Consider the following 26,386-nt stretch of genomic DNA (forward strand, 5'->3'; position numbering starts at 1 on the left):
TTGCCAACGATGGCAATTTAGAGGGAAGTCCTGAGAAAAAACCTTTTCCAAAACCAACAAACAGTATATTGGATAAAAAATAAATCTGACAAATTTGATCTTCTAAATTGAATATATATATATAATTTTTGATGTTCCGTCTTTGTACATGTTACTACTCCAGCATGACAAAGAAGTATTATATAGTGACTGACACACGAGCAGTACTATAACTGACACAATCACTGACAGCACTTAAATTGACAGTACTGTAACAATGCTTCTAACGTATTCTCAGCAGTTCTTGGAAAGACAGCTCTATCACAGAACCACTTTCCTATTTTTCTAATTTTGATAAGATGATGTTCAACAGAAAAAAAAAGGAAATAAAATTTTAAACTTCGGATTAAATAGTAACATGTCAATGAAGATATAACATATTTTTGATCAGTTTCTATTCTACAGGTGCTGGTCACATAACTAGAACATCTTGTACAAGCAATAGGGATGGCTGCACCCTGGAGAGGATTGTGAAACAAAACTCATTCAAAAATGTAGGGGAGAGTCACAAAGAGTGGACTGCAGCTGGAGTCAGTGCTATGAGAACCGACACAATATTGTACAATAAACTGTAAATGTTTTTAAAAGCTTTTCTTAATTGCTTTAGCTCATTTCCAGTCGGGTTCTAATAGCTGAAAAGCTGGAACATCTCAGCATGGTGTTCTGTCAATCAGAAAACTGCCAGAGATGAATAGTATCTGAAAGGAATGTACAAGAAGCAATACAAGGAGAGACAGAGGACCTGAAATTCTCTACTTTCTTTGTTTGATTTGCAATATGATATAACATCATGATGTTAGTACAAAAATAAATAGATTTTCTTTCTGTAAAACCTTTTTCACTGCATACTTTAGTTATGGAATGATACAAAGACTTGAGGATTGGATCAGCTGGGAATCCATATTTGGGGCCGTAATTTTGACGGAAAATAAATCTTCCACAGAGTCGCACGCTGACTTGAACCGTCTCCGAGTCTCGGTTTATTTATGGATTGGTGTCCTTTGGTACTTATAAGCAGTCAGGATGTCAAACGGTGTGTCTGCCTTAGACCAGGTCTTTATATAGAGATTTACCATGCACAAGGTCTAAGGTCTCCAAGCGTCTCACATGCTCTGCCAACAACTGTTCTTACAACAATTATTTTACCCAAACTGCATGCCTTGAGTGTTTCTGATATGATACCCTTTACATTATTTTACAGTGGTTTTGACTCATTGCTGCTTGTGGACCTGCTGATTTTTTCAACCACTGCTCAGCATACTCTGAAAATGTTGTGCAAAGTCTTTCAACCATCTGATGCAGGAACAACTCAAACGCTCCCAGGTTTCGAACTCCCTCCTGAGACATTAAGATTAAACTGAGAATGATGACTATTTTTGCCAAAGTAATCGTCTATAGTTAGATTTTTCTTGCCGTACTCCTCTTTGAGTCAGTTAGTACTTCTATGTTTCCACATCTAAATGGATTTTTGTGCATGACTGCTCATCGCTGATAGTGTAATCAAGAAAGAATAATCCTGTTGGGGCACGTATTGCATTCCGATACCAGAAAGGTCTTCATTCAACAACATGATATAAAGTGTTTTTATGTTTCTGGGAAAAGATAAGTTTGTGTTTGGGAGAAGATGCAAATACCTACTTAATGTGATCAGCGAACGCCACCATGAATGAAAGGATAAAACTATTAACTCTTAACTATAAATCAAGTGCAAAAAAAAACTGGAAACCACTAGCAGTGAATATAAAAACCCGGAGAAAGACAAGAAAGATCAAATCAAATAAAGACCAGTTAACGTGTAAAACATAAGACATTATTATTACTAAGCTGCATCACGGTTAGCTTAGCATGCTGGCACCTATGGGGTTTCTCTTTAACCTCTACAGTACGTGTCGTCAGTGTGTCTGTATGAATGTGTACGTTCTAAGGATTTCTCAGACTTGCCAAGACTACAACTTTTCACACAAACATTTGGAGTTTATGCTTTAAGAATTGTGTGAATAAGCAATTCAGAGGTTTAAGATGAATGCAGCTTAATTTTTTCCGATTGGTGATAAACTGGATCAGACAGATCCTCAACTCTGATAGGATTAGCTATTTGCTACTTGGCTGTGATTAGTATTTTAGTTGGCAGTGGATTTTTGGCAGTACGAAGTCTTGTTCTATGATTCACTTTCTGCATTTTATTGACGTATTTGATCTAAATCCTAAATCAGCTAGTATCGCTTTGTCTAAAAAAGACCTGGGGCTGCATGCATAAAAACACTTTTTTCCACACAAACCTTCTGATATATCAGTGATGAACCAAAGAGTGTACGCATTTTTTTAGCGTTACTTGCCCATTTGGTATACTGCAGAATATATTATTTGGAAATGCATAATGAAACCGATTTGTGTTTCTTTTGTCCACTGTGGTTAAGTGCTCTTTCAGGAGGAGTAGATGCTGAATGCTCGAAGTAATCTGTTGCGTTATGTCTGCATGATTGGAGTGAACTGACTTTGCAAAGTACCTTGAGATGATGCATTGTGACTTGGCACCATGTAAATAAAACAAAATTGAATTGAATTGAAGTGATCAAGTGGCATCTTCCATTTCATGGAAACCGAAAGCGTGCTTTTGAGTTATTTAGTTGTATCATGCTTTATCCACTAAATTCTGACTTTTCTCAGTTATGGAGGCGCTTTACTTGTTGTTTTAAATGCCGTGAAGTAAACTGGCCGATGATTTCTGCAGTCACTATAGGCTAATGCATTAATTTGCTTTCCAAAACTACTGGTTTCCGTTTGTAGGGAATTACTAATTCTAGAAGCAGTACTTAATATAGAAAATCATACATTTCCAGAAGGGAGTTCAACACAGTCAGACATAATATTATACCTTACAACCAAAGGCTTATGTATAATTTTCTAAATCAGTAAGTGAGAGCAAGATGTGAATACTAGAAATAGCTCCTCGAAAACATTCAAAATTACTAGCTTTTACTAATATTTACCAAAAGTAGAAACAATTTATTCAGCAGCAAGAAGATCAGGGTTTCTGGTCCCTTATGGCGTTAACTCTGAGTACTCAGGATGACATCTGTGTGATTGACCGACCCTGGTTCCTTAATTGCAAAAGATCATGATTAAAACTGAGTGTGTTTGAGGACAGCCGACTAATGTGTGAAGATTAAGGGATTATATGCTTTGGTGTTGCTGATGCCTTCTGTTCACATTAACCCAAATACATTTTATCTCACACACAGGGCAAGTATGCACAGAGGTGGCAGAGAAATAAAAAACTTTGATTTATGTTTGTTCACAGAGAGGGACACACAAGGCTAAAAACGAAAAAACTAATATCTTTTAGAGGAATATATTCTACTTTTTAATAGGTAATGTGAAAAAGCTGTTCTTGCTAGCATGTGATTTAGTAGGAATGCTGTAATAAACATTATCATCATTGGATTAGGGCAACCCTTGTTGGGCTCAGTAGAACCCATCCATTTGAATTGCTTTTAAGATCATAGGTCATCTTTGTAATCGAAATAACGACGCCAAGGCAGCACAAATATAGCAATAAATAATACATAGGCTGTCTTACTATTTTCTTTGATATGGAATAAAAAATAAAGAAAACTCTGGCTGCACAGTCTGGTTTATTTACTGTCACAAGGAATTAAAGTCAGTCTGATCACTGGCTTTCACACAGAAAACAATGAGAAACATTTCCCCCAGAAATATAACCAAATATTTCCTGTAGCTTGCTTCTGCTTCTCTGTTTTTTAAACAATCCCCCCCCCCCCCCTCCAGAGTGAAATAGTGAAACGGCAAAAATGAAAATCCAATCACTAACATGTTTCTGTAGCGAAGCGCTGTTTGTTCCTGTGTTCCCAATTGAATACATCATATGTCACCGAATTGACCTTTTAAACCACTCTGACTTGCTGGCCGAAACATCTCTCTGTATATCTCCTGTTTTCTTTGCACTACTGTGACTTCGCTCTCTTGTGTAATCGCAAGAAAACAGTGGAATGGGCAGTGTAGGAATAAGAGTCAGGCAGCAGAAAAATAGAGAGAATTAATTAAAAGAAAGAGGTGGAAGAAAAAAAAAGATTGAGAGAGAGAGTGTGCTGGCCTGTGACCGACTGATGCAGCTGAACAACATGAAGGGATTAACAGTGGTCTAATACTGATGGCTTGCTAGGAAATGGCCTGGTCTTTGGTGTTTGAGCATCTCTGCACACGTGTAAGAGTACGCAACCATGAAGGGTTCCTGGAAGAACGGGCTTTTCAAATTTAAGTGTTTTGATGTTAGGAGTCGTTGGAAAGTGTGAAAAGAACTGGTGCATTGCAGACGAGGGTCATTAGAGGAAAACAACACAACACAGCGGGGGAAAAGCTTGCAAGTTGAAAGGAAGCCATTTGGCTTTTTAATGGGCTGAAATTGAGAAGAATGCCACAGCCATTCATAAAGAGAAGAGGGTTTATTTGGACAAGGCAGAGGCTCCATTCATGTGTTATTGAGAGGTCTCACTTTGTCTTGCTCTGTACTTGGTTCCACTAGTTTTTAAAAGCTCCACTTCATAGAGCAGATAAAGCTTCAGCACACTAGCCTGGTGGATAGATAGAGAAAGAAAATTGAACCCTTTTCACCAATTAGAAAAGATGGGGATAATTTCTTTCGCTCTGAACAAATACAAATAGGAAAACATTTTGCCCGGCCTCCATCTGAAAAACACCCAGACTGACCGTCAAAGTGCTGTTTCATCCGATGTGCTTTATGCTAAGAAAAACAAGCTAACAGCTAAAGCCTTCCCTCATAAGCTATATCATATGAACCAAACTATCATGTTGTTATTTAACCAAACTTGTTAAGTTACCTGGTCAGAACCAAAGCAGAAAGTTTAGTATTCCTAACACACTGACATTAAAGCTATAGTTGGTAATCCTGGTCGGAAACACTTTGTGTGGTCCTTCCATCCTGAAAGTAGTCAATACATTATGCATTTAAAAAAAGTAGTGTCCTGTGTCCATGCTCATTAGTTAATGTCTGTTTGCTGGCTGCGCACTGCTAGTGTTTGTGTATTTGGTTAGCTTAGCGGTTAGCTTAGCAGTTAGCTTCAGAGACAGCCATTCATCGTAGCTCCGCTGCTCTCATCGTATACTTTTAACATGGCTAAGAGTCGCAAGAAGAAAACTGCAAACTAGTTTACAAGAAGAAGAGGAAAACCTCAGTAGAAAGAAATAAGACCAGAGTAGATTTGGGAGATTTTTTTCATGTGGGGACCACATTGATCTTAGGAGCGGAAGAGCATGGTAACACGGTCTTGCACATGCGCAGTTACTCAAAAAGGGGCTTTAGGAGACTTCCGGACAAATCGCTGACCCTAGCTTTAATTATGTGAAAATATCAGAAGTCCCCATAGATGAGCCCAGACTCCTTTGAGATGTGTATGCATGGTTTCCTAGTGGAAAGCTGCCTGTTAGCTTAAATTCACATTGGAAGACATTCTAGAAAGGTTTTTACACTGACTTATTTTTTTACATTTTTAAATATAAGAATAAGAATTTCTTCATTGTCCTGCAATGGGGAAATTCTGGTGTGACAGTGATATATAAAAAATATATATTATAAACCATCACTGCAGATTAATCTTTACCCATCTGATAACTATGACATTGTAAATGTGTGTAGGAGTAGAAAATTCTGAAGATAAGAGTAAAAATGTGCCTTCTTTAATGTATTTAGCTTTTCTATTTATTTAACTCCTCTTAAACTGTTCAATCCCACATCTCCTCTTCCAGCACAGCAGTAAAATTGTTCTGTTTTTCTCTTGCTTGCTGTACTTTCCTCCTCACAGAAACCCTCAGTGTGACTCTGCTTCAACACTCCTTCCTCTCTCTACGATAAGATAAAGTACTGTTGGGCTCGTGCGTCAACCTGCTGCATTTCAAACAGGACCATGGATGAAAACCCAGCGCCACGGACTCTCCTTTGTGCTCTCCTAGAATATCGACTAGTTTGGCAGCAGTGCCAAGAATCCCACGATACCCTCCTGACTCAATCGTTGCAACGAAGTAGGCCTGCCATAGACATTCAGGCAATAAACGATACTTCATGAAATTAGAGGAGTTATATTATCCTAAATCGGCTCTGGATCAAGAATATACTTCCAACTAATTTCTCATTCTTGTGTGAGAATGCTAGTATATAAAACCCATGTGTAGATGTCTGACCCTGGATCAGAAAGGACATGAGCATTGTAGAATATCAATAAGATTACAATAGCACGCCTATTTTATGTAGATTAACCTGATTCCCAGCTTATTGCATTATGATGCTAAATTTACTTGATAATCACAAGAAAGTTTTTGGGCAGTTGAAAGGCTAAGCATCAGGTTCATAAGGAAGACTTTTAAATATACACAAGTAATTATCTGGCACTACACAATATTTTAGCATCAGACAGCATAACAACAACCGTAATAAACGGGCCAAAATACAGTTGTAGCCTTTTAATCACTGTGATAATTGTTCACACCTAATGCTCATGCTGCACCATTTCTTATCTTACCAAGTTGGCATATTGAAAAACATATTTTACGTTTTTAAAGATGATGGGTTAAGGTGTATTTTGAGGAAAATCAAGTCCAGCAGTCATGTCTTTGAAGTAAAGTTTATCAACTTGGCCAAACTGATCAAAAGGTCTGAGTGATCTCAGTTTAAGGCCCTCTGAGCATTTAACCTGCAGAGGTGAATAAATACTCACCAGTGCAGGCAATGGTCTGCTTAGTGCAGCAAGACATTAAGTAATGTCACAATTGGGTCATGGCGTCGTACTTGAGTGGCGCCAACCAGTGGTGGCATCTTAGAGTTACAACTCATGGTGCAGAATTTTACAACTTGCCCAGAAAGGCCTAGCTAGAGACCAAACTGTGTTTGCTAAAGTAAGAGGTGGGGGAGGGGGGGCAATGCTGGAGTTTCTGTTTTTTTTAAATAGAATAAACAACAGTATGTTCACACACCACAGAAACAACAAAGTCTGCACTGTGTATCCTACCAACAGCTGTCTGACCATGAGCCACTGAACACTGTCAGCAGATCCTTTACAGATCATTTAGTATGGTGGTTTTCAATAGGTGAGGCGCGCCTCCCCTCGGGGGCGCCAAAGAGTCACACTGGGGAGGCGCGAAAAATATTTGTGCCTTGTGTTTGAGTGCGCAGGAACCAATCAGAGCGCGCAGTGAGACAACTCTCAACGCTCAAAACCGGCCTAGCACGCGCTGATAAACTTTCCTCAACCCACTGTCCTCGCGCTCAGCTCAGACTTTGCTTGTGCGCTCGACCTGATCCTTCCACGCTCAACACCAGCTGTGCGCTCGCTCAACTCTGTCTATGCGCTCGTGGCTTCAAAAACTGTCCACTCCACCAGCCAATCACAGACAGATTTTTTTCCCCATCCAATCAGAGTATGGCTTGCAAATACTGCATTCAAATGGATTAAATCAAAATGCTGCAGCTTTTGGCAGAAATTAATATCAACGGTGGGATTGAAAAAAAAAAAAGAAAAACAAATAAAAGGTTTAATATTTTAGCCTAAAATATTTAGTCTAAAATTAGACTAAAATATTTGAGTTACTAAGAGTTACTAAGTGAGGTGTGAACAATGTTTTTGTGTCTTTTCTTTCTAGCTTCTGAGAGGTGAGGCAAAAGTTTCTTCTGATCATAATCATCATCATTGTTATTAACACAAGGTAAAACAAAGTGCCAAACATCAGAAATACATCAGATAAGAGATAATAATAAAATGATTGTTTGTTAAAATAGCAATAGGTTTAAGTCTAAGTCTCTTGGCTATCTTTACCTATTCCAAGGGGAGGCTCACATTCAATGAATTTGAAAACCCCTCATTCTGTACTTCTAAAATCACAGGTAATTATATGATTCAAATATAACAGTACAGCACAGTCATAGTCTTTTTTACTTGAAAGCTACAGAACCAATTTAATTTAATTTATTCATATAAGTATTTATTTTAGATAGGTACATCTGGGTGAAAGCGCAACGCAATTCATCTACAGATGTAAATGAGGTGAGCTAATAGAGGTTTATTACCTTATTGAGCCAAGTTTCAAACCTCCCGTCTTCAGTTGTCAGGAACAAATCTGCAGCGGGAAATCCAGACAAGAGAGACAAAAACAGAAGCCAGGTTAGGAAGTGGGATATTGCTTGTCCCTTTGGTGAAGCTTTACATATAAAAGTGTTAAAATGACAGCATGCTCAAGTTCAGAGTAAAGCACAGATACAAGCTTTGGTACTGTGGTAAAACTTGAAAATTACAAACAAAAACTGCATATAACTGGGGGGGGGGGGGGGGGTATTTGCCTGTTATTAGCTTAATCTCAGATTCTGATAAGTTAAAACTTCACACCCGCGTTCTGCCAACTAACTTTAAAAACACAGACATGCAGCAAGAAAAGAAAAAAGGAACCGGTTTTCTCCAACTTGAAACAAACTAAAAAAAAAAAAGGCAGGCTTGTTTGCTGAGCACAAACATTGGCGGGACTGATCCACACTGCACTGTTAACTTCAAATTAATGCAAAGCTCAATCAGGTAGAAAGTGAACTTTTAGTCATTAGCTCAGCCATTCAGAGAAAGGCACTCCAAACCCTTCAGATTAGGTTAATTTTTTTTTGCTGTGTTTAACATCACGTCCAAAATGTTACAAAAAACAAAACAGTTGCTTTGAGTCCAATGCAAAGACAGTAACATACACATTTAAACCAAGAGGAACGGATCCTGCAGTACGGCTCTGCCCTCCACTACGTCAGCCCGTTTCATCAAGGGGTTAATGAACAACTCAATCCTAGTCTGACAACAGGCTGTCGTATGTTAGGTATAAAAATCTATGTAAGATTCCGACAGTGATGAAAGTGTGTCGGCTCTCTGAGCAGTTAGAGGCAAAATTGCTTAAGAGAAGAAAAAAAAAAAACAATATAGTGGAGAAAGGTATTGCTCAAAGCAGCAGGATTTCTCAGCTCTTCAGCCCCTGGTAACGCCCGCAGCCTTCACTGGTGGAATCTTATAACCTGCACTTGTACTCATATCGCCTGTGCTTGAAGCTCGGAGCTGCGGGCTGCGCTTCTAATGCAGTTTCTCTGAGCTTCTCTGTGAGAGGACGATTACCTTCATTGCCATGTTCTGCCCCAATAATTGCACATGAAATAAGTGTTGGCATTGATCTGCCTTAGCGCAGAGCTTTGCTCAGTGCGCGGCTGTGCTCTGCATAGAAAACTGCGAATGATAATGGATTGGCAGGAAGGTTGTTGCATTAGCGAGATGAACGTCAGAGGCCACGCTTAATGAGCGTGGCAACGGCCGACGTTTCACCATCAAGTGATTGCCTCAAATGCACATAATGTAGCTAAATGTAAGGTTTAACATGCTGTTATGGGATTGGTTAGAAATGAGGTGGGCAGATAGGTGACAAAATGTCCAACGAAAATGAATTAAAGTCACTGATTTACAGTCAGTTATGATTGCCCAACTCTCAGACCTCGACTCGGACCCTCGCTCGCACAGACGCAGTAGTTCAACGAGGTTTTTACTTTACTGGTTCAAAAAAAAGGCCCAGAATCCAACCACCATCAGCCCCAGGGTCTGATTAGAGAGTCGCCTGAGAAACAGAAACGCTGTACACAGATAGAGCTTAGCGTTACTCTTAAATCTAGCATTCAATAATTTGTTGCCTAATAAAGCCTCAGCATCCCAGCCACCAAATGAAGCCATTTACTTGTTAAAGCAATACTTTGGATTTGACTGTGGTAACCGAGGCCTCACACTAGGTACTTCTTTTATTTCACAACAATCATGATCCAGAACTCTACCTTTCTAACTTTCCTTCCACTAAGGTGCGAACATGAGCTCAGAACATTTTACATAAACAAGGCAAAGAGCCGGTTCGTGCATACATTAAACCCTCAGCACCGGGGCTCACACTCGCGCGGTGTTGTGCGCGCGCGCTGCAGCCTCTACGGGCGGCGCGTTGATGAGCTCGCTTAATCAGCCGAGCGGGCCTCTTAGACAGAACCCAGCCGGGATTGGCTGATTAGCTGCGAGGCTGGTTTGTCAGTGAGAGGAGCATGTCGGAGCAGAGTGATGCATACAGAGATCTTCATTTTGCAAACACTTAACACTGGGACTGTGGAGAAGGTCCCCCACCTCCCCAGTGATCTGGTTTAAAGGAAAAAGGAGCACAGACAGAACTCCATAAAGCATTGGTTCTAGAGCCAAGATGGAGGCCCATTTTAAATTTACTGAGGTGACCAAAAGGCACTTTTCCAAGTTAACACATGAGCACAAAAATAAACACAATCCATGTATTAATATTTCCATTACTTTAGCACATTTTAACACAGTTTAATTCCACAAACCCCCACATAAAGCAAGTACCTTTCATTTAGTGATTAAAAAAGGAACCACTTTGTCCGTTTTAAAATTATTTTGATGTTTTGTTCTGCAGAATAACAGTGAGTGGGATGACCTTTGTTCTAGTAAAAAAAAAAAAAAACTCTCTGACCGCTGTACCTACCATGAATAAACCTGGTAAGGTGGAAACAAAAAGCACTGCAGGTGGAGCACTACACTGGTTCTGGAGAATTGGACCTGTTGCTGGGTGCAGCCATATTCTTCGCAGGAGTTGAAATCGAGGCAAACTCGGTTTTCATATCCTACCTGGGATCAAATAGTTGCTGCTTGATGGATTTTTCTGCCAAACACTGCTGAGGCTCTCCAAAGCTACAATGTAAAGTTTCATGAAATGTTATTACTGTCTATACGGTCTGGTATGCTATAAATAAAATTTCATCAAACTGAGCAAGAAGAGGAGACAGCCTGCTTTATATGCAGGTCTGCAATTGGACTCAGTGGAACCGGTTTTAATACTGTTTCCATTCCTCACTTGGGGGGAAAAAAAGGAAGAAATCCACCATCTAATTTTGACGAACAAGTGTTTGTACCACAAGAAGAGGAGTAAAACTTGCCTGATGACAGGAATTCATGGAAACACACCTGAAACAGGGTTTCAGTGCCATCAACACTCATTTCCACTCTGATCTGAGCTAAGACGTCCCCGTCTCATCGCTGCTCATCAGACTGAACAACAAAGCGGTTCTCCTTGAATGTCGCCCAATGCAAACCTAAATCAGAGGACTGCCAAGGCAGCTCAGGATTAACAGGTGAAAGCTCGGGATGTACATTGCACTGCAAAAGTATCCATACCCCTTTAAGGAAACTGGAGGAGGTTGAAATACCTTAAAAAAAAAAAAAAAAAAAAGATTCACAACCAGCTATTCAACCATTCAAATTCAATTAATTTGCAATTTTATGTAATCTACACGTTGTCCACTTAAGAGAGCCAGAGTTTCCTGAAACAGTTCAGCAACACTGACTTGGCCCTTTGCAGAAGGAGTAAATCCATGCATTTAAAGCGCCAGCTAATGGAGCTGTCACCCTCCACCACTCAGGAAGGATGCATATATAATTGGAGTATATAAATGTGTTTGTGTGTGGGAGCTGCGCTTGCGTAACAGCTACAGGGACTCAGAGCTTTAAGTAAAATGTCATGTTGCGGGAAAATGGGAGCTCTGCTGACTGTGACGGCGGAAGACGGAAAAAGTGCCGAGAACACACGAGCCCGGCGGGTAGATCTAAACCCTTAAAAAGACAGCTGATTAAAAGCCCAAAACCCTGGTGATTCTATTATTGCAGAGGGTAATTTCTAATCACTTGATTATCGGCCAAGCTTGCACACTGAGTCGAGCTTTTGTGACGGCGCTCCGACTGTCTCTCCATCAAATGGCACTTCAAAAATTGGTGCCTTTACGCCCACATGAACGTGTTCGCGATGAGGCGCCCGCGCCGACACACAAACACCCGCCCCCACGCCGCACAGCTGATTCCAGCGCATTATTCAAATGCGTGTGCGGATCTGTGAATTTCTTTGTCATCAGGTTGTGATCCAGCCAATCATCGACAATCAGCTAGTCCTTTCAACACTAACAGAATAATTACAAGTGTGTCTGTTCCTAATAGCAGGGTTTTAAAAGCCCCAACTGACACGCCGCACATATATTTAAATAAACAGCTACACAAGGTAAACTGCAGCACACGCTGCTGGGAAAACGACACCGTGCAGCACTTCTCTGTTGCTCGAATTAGGACAAAAACACTTCAGCATCCCTTAATAGTCGTTTCTATGGCAGAAATCTGCATCTTGTGCTGAAACAGAGTTGGAAAATGATTGAATTACTTGTTAATCAACAGTGAATGATAACTGGTCTGATTTCATGCATTGTGAACGATGAGTTTTAACATTATGACCAGCGAGGCCCAGATGCACGGTCGAGCTTCAAGGTAATAGAAGGAAAGGGAACTCCAAAGATGCTTCTACCCAGACAGAGTCAGCACTTTATATTCAGTCAGAGCATCCTTTCTCTCTCCCCCCCCCCCACAAGACACCAAGCGTTACTTCTGTTTAAGATCTTTCACATGAAATAGGAGCTGGACTTGCGACAGACGAGTCTCGGAAAATTGGTTGGGACTTTGTAATTAAAGAGCGAAATAAAGTTATTTGATCGCAACAGATTCAGGTTTAATCTGCCCTGTGATGAAGGAGTGAAGAAGAGGAGCAGAAGAAGCAAGAGGAACCGAAGACACAGAAGAGATGGGTGGCACTCAAAATTATTCATAGCCTCTCCACAGATTTGTTAAGGGGATTGGAGGCAATTTAAAGGCCTCAGTTGACTGTTTGACTGGAGCGGCATTATGTCCCGGTATTCCATTATGCTGAGCGGCTGTATGGAAATAAAGACCGGCCTTCCTATTAGCCTCCGTATAAACAGATAGGGTGATGCGCCGAGGCTTCTGAGGATGAGCAGAGAAGCCAACCTCTGACATGGAGAAGATAGATGGCAGCAGCCGTCGGCGTGCACCATCTGCTCGCTTTGACTCCCTCTCACATCGTTCTCCCCACTTCCCTCTGCATCTCCCCTTTATTTACCATGTTACACTGCAGCAGCTTTCCTGCACATCAAAAAAGGTGCCATGACGTTTGCCTGGAAGTAATCAGAGAACCGTTGATGGTTTGGGACTCGGTGCAAATGGACAAGCAGGCTTTGTGGCAAATGTGGCAACCCTGAACATGGCACTTAAGCACAGAGGGCTAAATTCTCTCAGCAGCAGAGCTGACCACGGTTAAACAACCTTGTTAACATTGACAGTGACCGGCTGTCTTACAGCAGGATATAACAAACACTTGATTTTGGTATTTCTGCTAAAATGAATGCCACAGGCTGCAGATTTGTTCTGGAACAAGACGTCTAAAGAGCATGCTGCGCATATGGTCTATTGTTAAGCTTAGCTTCAAGACAGAAGAAACAGCATCACGCTTGATACACATGCAGGTCTGTTACTGTGGTCCCATTTTCCATTGTACCTTTCATTTTAATATTACAGTGTCAGGTCAAATTTGTGTTTTGCATTTCTACAGTCTTTATTTCAGACGAATAGAAGCAATGCATTTGCTTAATGCTAAATATTACCATCAACTCTGTTTTGCTGTGTTCTCTGCCTGAATATGAAAGCTGTACTTTTCACAATAGGGGGAGTGCGAGTCTGTGCTTTAGAAATATGTTCTCGACATTCTTTAAGCCATTTAAAACAACAAATGTCACAATCTCTCTGTAGTTTTGCTGTTTACCCTTTAAGGGCACAATCTGCTGCACTCCTAATGGGATTTCTAATGCTGATGGATTCCTCAGAGCAGAGAAGTTCTATTAAAACAAGGCAATAAAACAGAAAGGGAGAAAATATTACATTATAACATAAAAACACTGCTACTATAAGTGACTACAATTCTAAAACCGATTTGCTGATGAAGAAAGTCAGATTTTTCTTTAGATTTTCCTCGATGTGAGGTCTCCTGGTTATGGTTGAACTGTTTCAGCTTTGTCTCTGCTAAGGAGGAGAAACAAGTGAGACAAAAAGGGAGTTTAAACTTTTTTCAAAAAGTGTTCAAAGAAAGCCTTAGAAGGGGTTCTGTCACCTATCGGTTGTTCTTGCCACGTTTGAACCTTTTTGGGGTGACTGTCATAAATTTCAGTATGCATAGTGAGCTTCAAAGTGGTAGTCGTCTTTCAGGCTCAGGACAAAGTCCAAATAATTGCTTTTTAGTCCACGAATATGCTCATGACAAGCTGTTTGAATACCTTGTACCAAACGTTCTCTCGAAAGTCTTCTGTTCCCTTTAAAAAAAAACACTTTAAAACCCAGACCGAGAGCAGTCTTTCAGTCTAGATGTCATTTGTAACAAACAAGACGATCTCCATTTCACCAAGCGAGGTGTTTAGAGAGCAGAGATCGTGAAGTACTACCAGTGCTGCCGAGTGCTTCATTTACAACAACCAAGGAGACTCAAGGAATGAATCGTTTTTACATCCACTGCTGTGTAGGCGCCTAAAATAATCCTTCATTAGTTGGTGATGTGTATGTCGTCATAAAGTAACTCACCTTTGTCTAAAATAATGTAAACGTGTCAGCTAAAACAAAATAACCTAACTGCCAGTATGGGCCATTCCTATAAAAGCTATTGTTGACAGCATGGTTCTGGATGATCTAAAAACATAAAATCTCTAATAAATGTCTAAACTCAAGCTGTAGCACACTTCCCAATATGTTTCTTTTCCCAAAGGGAGATAAACTAAAACTAAGTTAGTTCTTAAAGGGTTCACAGTGAACAGCACATGTTCCGTTTATCAGTAATGACACAAACGGAACTTTGCTACTTTTCTACACTTTGTTAGAAAAGTAGCAAAAGTCACTGACCAGTGACCTCCAGCCATTTGAGTCCGTCCTTCCAGTTGGTGCAAAGTGTAGCTAAGACTTTTGACATCTACAGCTGCACGGCCCATTCATCATCAGCTTCTCTTGTCAATGCCCTCATTCCCATGTAGCTGTTTTGGCAGCTGCTAAAAGCCAGATTTTCTGTTTCAAGCATCTTTCAGAGGCAGCCATTGATGGCCTGCAGTCGCTTCATGGCTTTGACAACTGTACTCCAAAGGTTTGCTCTAAAAAAGCAGAATGTACTTGACGTTGCTGTTCAAAATAAAATAGTAATAGTAATGTAAGTAATAGTAATATCATCTTTATTGTCATTGAAACATACATTACAATGAAATTTGTTCTCTGCTTTTAACCCATCCCCTAGGGGAGCAGTGGGCTGCCATGTGCGGCGCCCGGGAAGCGTTCTAGTGACAAGTTCAAGATTTCCTTTATTTGCTGGAACACTGTCCTTGACTTTTTGGCCCGAGCCTTCATTAGAGCTCGTCTTATGATGCTTAACTAATGATGTCCAGGTAAGTGAAAGCTTCCATTTCCTCCAGTGATTCATCCTTCAAGTTGGATGGATTCAGTATTTCTAATATTGTTGGATCTTTTAATCAACATTTAGACCTCCAGGTGCTGAGACTGATTCTACTTTGTCTGGCTTAGTCATTTGTTGACAGGTGTGTGTGATATTAACACAAGCTCATTACGTTATGCTTTGAGCCTACGGAGTCTACTTGATTTCATTCTTTTTCGGGGCTGTTGATTTTTTCAGGAACCAGTCATATACCAGCAAAACAACTGAAACAGAAGTACTCTACGCTGTTTGAGGAGCTTCCAGGCGATGTTCCCAGCTAAGACCTTCTCATGGTCTATCATACTCTATAGCTAACAGACAGAGGGGCATAGTGTTGCACTTTGGCCAACACATGAAAGCCTATTTGCAGGACCTGTTACTGGGCGTCCTATTTGGTCCTACAGCTTCAGTGTCATGATCTTATAAAACACCTTCACTGGTGTAGACAGAACAGCGTATTGTGCCAACATCGCATTCACATATAGCAAAACAGACTGGTACAGAAACACTGACAATTCAGATAGTTTGCATGTACTTTGTGTCAGTTTTGTACCTTTTTAAAGGAAATATTTCTAAACTGATTTAGCTTATTTTGCGCTTCAACGTGTTTTAAAGTGATTCCGGATGACTGAGGCTATTTGGAGAGCCGCAGAGATGAGGGAGAGCACAAAAGCAAGCGACAGAAGCCAAAGAACTAGTATAGCGCAGTGCGGTGTGGTGCAGAGCCTATACATCAGAAGACAATCACTGTGTGACTCCTTTATTAATGAGTGAACTCATTTTTTTTTCCTTCTGGGGGGGTGGGGAGGGGCAACTCCTACCCACATCAGCTACTAATGACATTTCATGTCACATCATGACATTTGCTGCTTTGGCATTGGTTTAAATTTCTGAGCAGAAAATCTATTCCCAATATCGCCATATCACAAAGTGTAAAAAAAAACAACAAAAAAACTTGTTCGACTCAAAAATCAACAATAAGTTCTGTTTTTTTTAGGCAGCAGGAGCAAACTGACACCAGTAGCAGCAGTTGGACCTGTAAAACATCCTGCAGCATGGCCAGCAGACCTGGTCCGTTCAGGCAGCAGTGTAAAGAGGATCTGACAGCGAGTGCTTCATCTGATGCATTAGTCGCTGATATGCGACGTGTATTTTTTGCGCTGGTACACTGTTGCCCCACTCAGCGACACCATAAAACAAGCCATTAGGTGTACGGTTGCCTTTGTTTGGGCTTAAACACGGTACATTCCCCCCCAAAGAAACAGTGCATTATCATAAAACAAGAAACGAGACTGGGAACGAGACAGAAAACCCTCCTGAAACGCAGGAAAAAGAGCAACGGCGGTAAAGAAAATGATCTGAAGTGATAGGGAGGCGTGAGGCACAGAGCCAATCCTTTACTTTATGGCTCTGCTGCCCCGAGAGGGTTATTTGTTAGCCTGTTACCCAGCAAACAAGCTGTGACTCCTATTCTGCCTTAGCTGTCAGAGGGATACAGTAAATGCCACAGCAGCAACACGCACCTGTGGTTCAACCCCGCAGGGCTGTTTCAAAACAGAGCTCAGGGAAGGCCACCCAGCCAAATGATCAAATTGCTTTATTTATGGGGCTGGAGGAACCATGTCTGCTTTGTGTTTGAGATGGACTTTGAATGATGTTGACAACAATGAAGCAAAACTAGATGTATTAAACCGCAGAGAGAGAGCATGTGTGTTTGGAGCCGTTTGTGATTCTGTATCTCGTATATATTTGTTCATAGTTAAGCTATAAGACAGCCAGCAGCTTATCAGTCAGGACCTCAGTGTTTATCTGCATCGATTTGTTCCCTCCGTCTTTAACCCCTAGAGTAGTTCATTCTTCAGCTGGACAGAGGGAGAGCCTTTGGCATTCTGAAGGAAATGTCACGGCTGTCAGCTGAGAAACGGATCCGTCCAGTTGAAACCGGGATTCACTCACCGGCAAAGTTAGCCTGAGGACATGCAAACAAAGTCCAGCAATCGATGACCATTGCCCATTATGGAGAGCTCACAGTTTGCTGAAACACATTTACACAGCCCTACAAAGGCTTTAACAACTCTTTGGATGATTATACTTTTTTTTTTTTTTTTTCCCGCTGCTACAAACAAATATTTCTGTGTATTTTACAGGAGTTTTGAAAGACAGACCAAAATAAGGAACTCCACAATTCTGAAAGAAAAAGTTTTCAAAAATCTTTTCCAATAAAAATCTGCAAAGTGCGGCGGGAACGCGTAGGCAAGGGAAACATTATTCAGAGAAAAACAGCCAAGAGGCCTAAGCTAACTTTGGAGGAGCTGCAGAGATCCAGAACTAAATTAGAATAATCTGTTGCCAGGACAACCATTAATCACACACTGCAAATCTGACCTGATGGAGGACTGGAAAGAAAAAAGTCAATTATTGTTGAGAAACATTTAAAAGATGACATGCTAACCATGACACCAAAACTGAACATTATAGTGTACATGTCCCTATTTATGGCAACAATGGCAACAGGACAGTAGCTCTAAATAATGTCACATAACTGCATTGAACTGGTTTATATTTAAGTATATTCCTGTGTTAAAAAGATCCAAACAACAAGTGCCCCTCACTATAAAATACAGACTTCTTGGGGCTGAATCCAAATTAATGACATACTTTTGAGATCTTTATTTGCAGAAGAGAACGTGCATCCTTTTCCTTCACAATTTGTCTCAACTGTATGTTTATCTGTTACATAAATCCTAATAAAATATATGTAGATTTAAAGTGGTAATGTGAGAAAATGTGGATGAATCCAAGTGGTAAGGCTACTTGAGCATCATTGAGTCTGTTCATACAAAACAAGTTCACATTATTGAAACCATTTTACACACACACACGCAGTTTTGTGTACAAAGTTTCTCTTTGCTCTGACAGAATCATACTCAGTTTGCAGACTGACCCCTGAGACAGCTGTCAGATCAGGAGTAGCTTCTTTAGGCCAGCAGGCTTTCATTAAGGTTTTGTCTCCTACAGCCCTGTGAGTTTGAATCTGAAACGCTTAACTAACCCGAAACAAAATTTGAAAAAAAAAAAAAATTCCCAAGACAGAAGCATAGGCTTATTACAGAACATGGTCATTAAATGCTGTATTGGCACAGATTTAAAGAACAACCCTAACTGAACGCGTACCTCAGATCAACCCACTTGACAGTTTTTGATGAGTTCTGAACTTTTTCCACTCTTTACAAAAGACTGACTTATGCTTCAACCTCACTTACAATTAAGAAGACTTCATCGACTGAAACCAAGGGCAAGAACTGAGATAACGAACATTTAAAAACAGCCCTCTGAACAAGGTACTGTGCATCTTCTGATCAGGTGTAGAAATATGCACTTGCCAGAGCTGGCCAGAGAGCTAGACATCTTACACTTAAGAAACACAGAAAAATGAAGCATAATTTGTATAATAAATAATCATAAAATAATCACTTATAAAGTTTTACTTTGATTTTAAGACCTTCCCGGTAAAGATTCCCGTTTTGAATCCTGCAGCTCAACATATCAAACCGGTAAGCTAATTTTCTTTAATTTCTTAGCTTTATTTATTAGCTGATTAGCTGATATGACCCCTGATTGGGAGGTCACATCTTTCTCGTGTTCATGAAATGAATCAAAGCTACAGACTCCCACTTTATTACAAGCATAGTTTTTAATGCGTCCAACAACTTGGAAGAACATTGAGAGCAGCAGCTCAGAACAGGACGGGGGTATCTGCCTGGAAAAGCAAATTCAGAGCCTCTCCTCTTGTTAGTGCGACACAACACTAAAGAACGAACGCTGATTAAAAGGACAACAGATCCACTCCACATTACACCCCGGCACACGGAGATAGAAATCAATGCAAACGCAATCATGTAAGCTTCAATAGATATAAAAGCCAAACTAATCTCATACAAGCTTGAGGAACACCATTATTAAACTGTCCCCAACACCCTGATGTTGGTTTTGATATGCACACCCACCACACAGGCGGACAAAATAACGAAACCAGGCCAAGAACAAAGTGTTGAGCTCCGCGGAATAAATCCATCTCTAAGCCAATATGTGGCCCTACTCCACATTGTGTTTTCCATCCCGATCCATCAAAACGGTTCATTCACTGACATGGGAAAACACACGCACACATGCGCACACACACACACACACACACACACACACACACACAGATCATGAGCAATGCTATTCCCGGAAGAACTAATCTTCTAAAACCATTACAGGGAACAACGTAGGTGCAGTAGCTATCGGGAGGATTATGTCCAAAACCCTCATATACATACACACACACACACACACACACACACACACACACTTGCTATCCTATTTTGCTCATAACACTTCCTTTATGCTGAACACATGTCTGCGTAAATAGAAACTCCTCTCAGAACTCCGGTAACAAGCTTATAGAAGCTCATTGCATAGACAGCAGTGAGATGTGCACGCACACGTCTGAACACCACTGCCATCAAGAGCAGTGTGCTTTGTCTTTAAAGCTTGGTGTTTTATGCTGAAAGAGGAAGCCGGTTCCAAGGAAGAAGGCCCTGAAAACTGAAATGGAAAAGTTCTAGGAAGTATGAGTGAACCTGCCTCCTGACAGCGGTGTGCTCTTCTGGGCTGTCGAGCTACAAGTAAGTCTTGAAAGCAGGACGATGCTGAGCTGTTGAGCATTTTGTATGTAATCAAAAGTATTTTTTACTCAATTCTGAATTTTACAGAAGCCAATGTAGTGATAAGGATGCAGAAATTTGATCCATTTAACTAGAGAGGTTTAATGAAGGTACGGTGACAACCAGCTAAAACTGCACTGCAGGACAGAAGTCTGCGTTTTACGAATGACGCCCAGGTTTCTCTGCAGAAGTCTGAGGTAAGATGCGCCTGGTTTTGGACTTTGGGGGTAAAATGTTTTTGTCATCCGAGATTTTGGTCTCTCAGACCTTTAGGCCAAACGACTGGTTGGACTCACCTGGCTTAATAGATGAATAGCGCCTGGTTCTGTCATAGCATTGGAAATTCCTGTTATGTTTCCTGATGACACCACCGGACAAGGTCAGGTAAGAGGAGTATAAAGCTGGACCTTACCTAGAACCTTGTGGAACACCATTTTGTAATTGTAATTGCTTCTCTTTCTATCTTTGGACCAAACGCTCTTAATTTTAGGGGCTCAATAGCAATTGGACAAATAAACATAAACCTAAGAAAAATTTTACTTTTCAATATTTTGCTGAGAATCCTTTGCAGGCAATGACTGCCTGAAGTCTGGAAGCCATGGACATCACCAAACGCTGGGTTTCCTCCTTAGTGATGCGTTACCAGGCATCACCAGGCATCACTTTTATGGTAGACTCAGATACTGATACACCTACTTCCTGGAGAGTGTTCTTCACTTGAGTGGATGTTGTGAAGGGGTTTTCTTCAACATGGAAAGGATTCTGCGATCATCCACCACCGTTGTCTTCCGTGGACGTCCAGGTCTCGTTGAGTTCCCAAGCTCACCAGTGCATTTTTTTTTTTTTTTTTTTTTTTTTTTATAAGGCACCAAACTGTTAATATGGCCACTCCTAACATTTCTGGTATCTCTCAGATGGATTTATTCTTTTTTTTCAGCCTCAGGTTGGTCTGTTTCACCTCCATTGAGAGCTCCTTTGACCGCATGTAGTGTGTTCACAGCAACAGCTTCCAAATGCAAACGCCACACCTGGAATCAACTCCAGGCCTTTTAACTGCTTAATTGATGACAGGTTAACGAGGGAAGAGCCCATGCAGCCTTGGTATTTATTTTCTTCTAAGTCAGTTGTCCAATGACTTTTGGTCCCTTGTAAAAGAGGCTGCTACATATTATAGAGCTGTAATTCGCAAACCCTTACGATCAAATTACAGCTGAGAGTCTGCACTTTAAACCCATATGGATTATGTAATTGTGTCCTGAATATGTTTTCCATCTATCCATCCATCTTTATCCTGTCGATCTCCTGCTCCATCTGAACATGTTTTCATAAACAGCTAAAATAACAAAACTTGTGTGACTGTCCAAATATTTCTTGGCCTAACTGTATGTATCCTCCTTTATAGTGGTCCCCATCAGACCATCCTTTGGTTCTGCATTCTCCACATATTCTTTATCCCTTGCAAACAACTAAGTTTCCAACATGGAAAAGGGGATTCAAGTCACCCAAACAATATTACAGCCCTGACACCCCCTCAGGAGGTAGTCTCAAGCTTGTAAGCACTGTGAGCTGGAAGGTAATACAGGATTAGGGAACAGGTGTGATGGAAAGTAATATGACACAAAGCAAAGACAGTGGCATAGGCAGCAGGAGTCCACAGAGCTATAAAAGCAGATACCCAGCAAGATCAGTCAGAAGAATTACAGAGAAATGTGTTGCTCTCCAAAATCCAATTCACAAAACATGTTAAGGGTTAGGGCTGGGAGAAGCTATCTTTTGATGCATCAAGATGCGATTATGGACAATGCTGACTTGATTAACAAACTTCAAAACTTAATTGACTCATCATTTAATTATAACCTAAACACAGATGGTGGCACTCGTAACTTTGGTACTCGGACAGTTAATGGTGAAGATTAAACGCAAAGAGAAACTTGCTGGGATAAGAGCTGTGTCATAGTGCAAGATGTTCCAAATTGAAAGAAAACATTTCAAAATTTAAGTAAGAAGAGGAACACTATGGCGCCGCCCTCTTGTCTGTCTTGGGGCAGGAGAAAGAGAAGGAGACTGGAAGTGTGGGGACGTGCTGGGGGTCTCTGACTGCATCGGTGGGGCGGGGTGGGGCTACCTCTGTGTGGGCATACAGCCACACAACACAAACACATTGACTTTAACATACCTGCTCCACTGTGAGTATAGAACTTCTGCCATATCCTTCCTTCTTTTCTCAACATGTATTGATGACTGGCAAAACTAAAAATGTCCACTACTGGCGCAGCAGGTAGCGCAACCCATGTACGGAGGCCTTAGTCCTCGCTGCGGTCGACCCGGGTTCGACTCCGACCCACGTTCCTTTGCCGCGTGTCTCTCCCCCTCTTCCTGTTAGCCTACTGTGTTAAAAAGCGAGCCACTAGAGCCGTGAACAAATATCCAAAAAAAAAAAAAAAAAAAATTCCACTACAGCGCACTGCAAAATGTAAACATGATCCTTGAACAAGCAAGTTTTCTTCTCGGCCAGCCTTGTTAGGTGGCAAATCTGCTCCATTCTCCCACCACCCCTGCGTTATTAGTCCGACAATCAACAAGCCACTTCAACACAGAGGTAGTTTAATTGGATGCTGTGGAGTATTACCATCCCTGTTGCCTAGCAATGAATCCTCATGCCTGTATTATTGTCTTTGCACATGCTTTTCACACAAAATGCAATCTATAAGTACTATGCAATTACTATATTTTCTACTATAATAAAGTTTTTTTTTTTTTTAATCCAGCTGCTGGTAGACTTTTGCCTTGCAGTTCCTCTTCAGAATGGACGCAGTTCCTCTTCTGAATGGACATGTGCTCTGATGTCCAGGGCCACCATATTACTGTTCTAAGGACAGATCTAACAGGGGAGAGACTTCCAGAGTGCAACAGCAAAGGCCCAGTTAACAGTATTAAGGTATACCGTAGTTTTGAGTGTTACTGTTTAAAGACATTGACCAGTTTCCAACATGTTGATGATATGAAGGAAAAAAAAGGGACAGACATGGTATAAAGACTAAAACAGTGCCACCCACACTTAGAAATCCTAATGTTGATGTCTATTTATAATTGTTCCATTTAGGAATTACAATCAAATAAACAACACAAAAGATTAAGTGTGATAATCATTATATTATTTTAGCAAAAGCAGCGACAACTATTGTTTTTCAGTTTTTAGAAAAGCAAATTCTTAAAAGTTGCTCCAAGTTTTGATGGATGCAGAAAGTCGTTAGGCTACTAAAGCAGCTGCCTGTACAAGCCACCACACAGCAGCGGTAACAAAACATGCAACATAACGACTTTCTGATACTTCATTGATTTTGTTCCCAAACAACTTCAGTATATTTGCAAAATACTTTAACTTTGCGATAATTGTACTGTTCGTCCCTGCAGCTTGACAAATAAAAGGTTACATTTAGCGTGTACTGCTCCACATGAGAATTACAGCAGATTTGTAAACCAGAGTGTGTTTTACAGCATGTTTTGCTTGATCCTGAACACTGGAGAGGCTAAAACAAGCTATGCATTAGTGAGCGATAGCCTGACCAAAGTGGCTGAAGAAGGCAGTAAGCAGATGATGTCCAGTGTAGCAGGTGGTTTATTTATAACAAGAATAGTGGAAAAAAAGAAACATTTACAAAAATCCAAAAAATAACTCTGAGGTTAACGTGGTTCAACAGATCATAACTGAACTTAAAACAACCAAAAGGAACATTAAGTCCACTCAGCTACACTGACCTGGTTCTTTCCTCCCTCCTGAACATCTCAATCTTCTCTGTTTAAATACTCTCATTTTCTGGGAGACAAAATGGTTTACAATGGACTCTTCCGTGAACAGGTAACTCTAATGGCCATGACATTATAAGATTCAATACACAGAATAATTCTACACAAGGCCTAAATTTGACTATATCAAATTGAAATAGTCTCCCTCTCTTCACTTGGTGTCTTCCTGTGACATCAGCTCTAAACAGGAAGCTAGAATTACAGGAAGTGAGGCAACACTTCCCCAGAAACACAGCTAAGTAAGGTAAGTTCACTAAAATGCACAGGTTAAATGATCAAATAATAAATACAATGTGGCATTGAGAATTGATTTAAACCAAGATGTTATAGTAAATAATCTGTAAAAATGCAAAAAGCTGGACAGTATACGCTTGCAGACTACAGAATAATTACGATATGGCTAAATCAAGCAAACAATAATGTCACCTGAAAATATATAAACTAAGGCAAATGGTGTTCTCACCCACTTTGTCACAATTAGTAAAAAATCTGAAGTCTCCTCAGTGCGGCACATGTAAAAGAGAGAAAAAACACAAATCTGATATGGATGCATTGCTGTTAGAGGTAATGGCTGCCAAAAGATGACACTATGAAAAGATTACGGGCCATATGCTATATGTCACTGTCGCCGCCAGGTTGCTTGGCCAGAGAGACCAATAAGCAGGCTAAATGAGGCCATGACATTAGCCAGGAAACAATTGCAGGCTTTTTTCCTATAGTTGGCACTGCTGATATAGTGAGGTCAGCCAATATACTATCGTGAAAGTGTTTACACTGATGACACGGAGTAGACCTAGATTGGAGTCCTGACACTGCAGTAAACCCGCCCTCCCTGCTCTTAAACGGCACCAATAAAGCGCCTCGGTGTACAGCTGCATTGTTTGGTGAGATGAGCGATGCCATCCTCACCCTCAAAACACATGGATTAAAATCAGAAGATAGAGGTATGCACTATTGTAGGGTAAAAAAAATATGAATGGCTAATAAAACAAATGCCATTCCCCTCTCTCTAATTGGTTTTAAAGCCACATGTTGAAGTCTAATCCCTTTCTCAGCATTCATACCACATTTAGTATCATACGTTTCTACTTGCTTTGACTGGTTTGGAGATTAAGCTATCCAGGCAGATGAATTTTTTATACAGATATCGTTATTTTGGCCTGCCTACTCATTTCATCCCAAAAGATTTAACCTAAAGTAACGCTGCTAACATAGAAACTTTCTGACCCAGGTGTTTCTTCCTATGCCAGGAAGGCTGTGCTTTGACTTTGTCAATTAAAAAGCAGATTTGTGCGTGCCTTTACCCATAATAAGACTAATGAATTGAAGCGTACAGTTTCTTTGTACAGAACTCTAATAAACAACCACATTTTGAGCAAAAGTATGTCTCCGTCAGAAATGAAGGAACAGTACTTAATACCAAGCAGGTAAGAGACAGGGTATCTGGGAAAAACACACGTAAATATTCCGTGCTTTGCAAAAGTAGCTACTCCTGAGATTTCCCGTATTTTGTCACATTACAGTCAAAACCTTCCTTCCTTTGATAGACTGAGGCAAAAAAAAGCTCATGGCTTTAAAGGCAAAGGAGAAACATGGCTAACTTTTGTATAGAGAAAATCCCCCAGAAAAATACGACGTTGATTTGTAGAACTGCGCAATATATTCCATACTTGTCACACACAAAACAACACTATGCCATAATCATATTGCTGTGTGCTGCAACAAATGGTAGCTACTTAGATAAGTACTATCAATTCAGACTGAATGCTTGTAATATATCTGGTGACACCTGGTGTGAATTTAGAAAGTAAAAAGGTGATGCGGCAGGTTGCTTCAATGACAAATGAGGCAAATATCAGCCAGAAGCAAGTTTTCAGTAAAACCTTGTTTTTAAGATGGAAATGCTGAATTATTATTTTTTTCTCAATAGTGGGATATATTTCTTAATATCAGGGCCTTTTTTGCCATGAACCTACTGCAAATCATGATGTTTATGGAGAGATATTTGTCTCTTTAATTTTACAGGACAAAGACTTCAACAACAGACCTTTGTAAATTACCCACACAAGCTTTTTTTATAGAGAAGTATTTCAATGTCTAGATGCAAAGGGGCCCCTTGTGGTTTGCTGTTTCCCCCCCAATTTTAGCTTTTCTTATTTTTTTAAGTTTAAGTTTGCAGATTTAATTTCTGTACATTTCTTGTCACCACACTTCAGAGGAAGGGCTTTCTCTGAAGGGCGGAGCGAAGCATCTCTACTGGCCGGCATGGACATCAGCATTTGCATTTCTATTGGTTAGTGTTCGACATGCGCACGCGTGGCTCGCAACAAATTCAATAATTCTTTATATCCCTGCTAATTTTACACAATTTTTTAATCTTATAGTCTGTT

At 40.5% G+C, this 26,386-nt stretch overlaps 1 protein-coding gene across 1 annotated transcript in view; it reads right to left on the bottom strand.

Annotated features, from left to right (window-relative positions):
* itfg1 (integrin alpha FG-GAP repeat containing 1) overlaps positions 1-26,386 on the bottom strand; it is a 181,860-nt gene that overhangs the window by 145,687 nt on the left and 9,787 nt on the right. Inside the window, exon 7 of the mRNA XM_012874005.3 lies at positions 8,135-8,184. Within this exon, the coding sequence (XP_012729459.2) occupies positions 8,135-8,184 (50 nt within the window). The remainder of the gene's footprint in view (positions 1-8,134; positions 8,185-26,386) is intronic.

Source organism: Fundulus heteroclitus, chromosome 4 (genome assembly GCF_011125445.2).
Source record: "Fundulus heteroclitus isolate FHET01 chromosome 4, MU-UCD_Fhet_4.1, whole genome shotgun sequence".
In the NCBI taxonomy this organism is placed as follows: Eukaryota; Metazoa; Chordata; class Actinopteri; order Cyprinodontiformes; family Fundulidae; genus Fundulus; species Fundulus heteroclitus.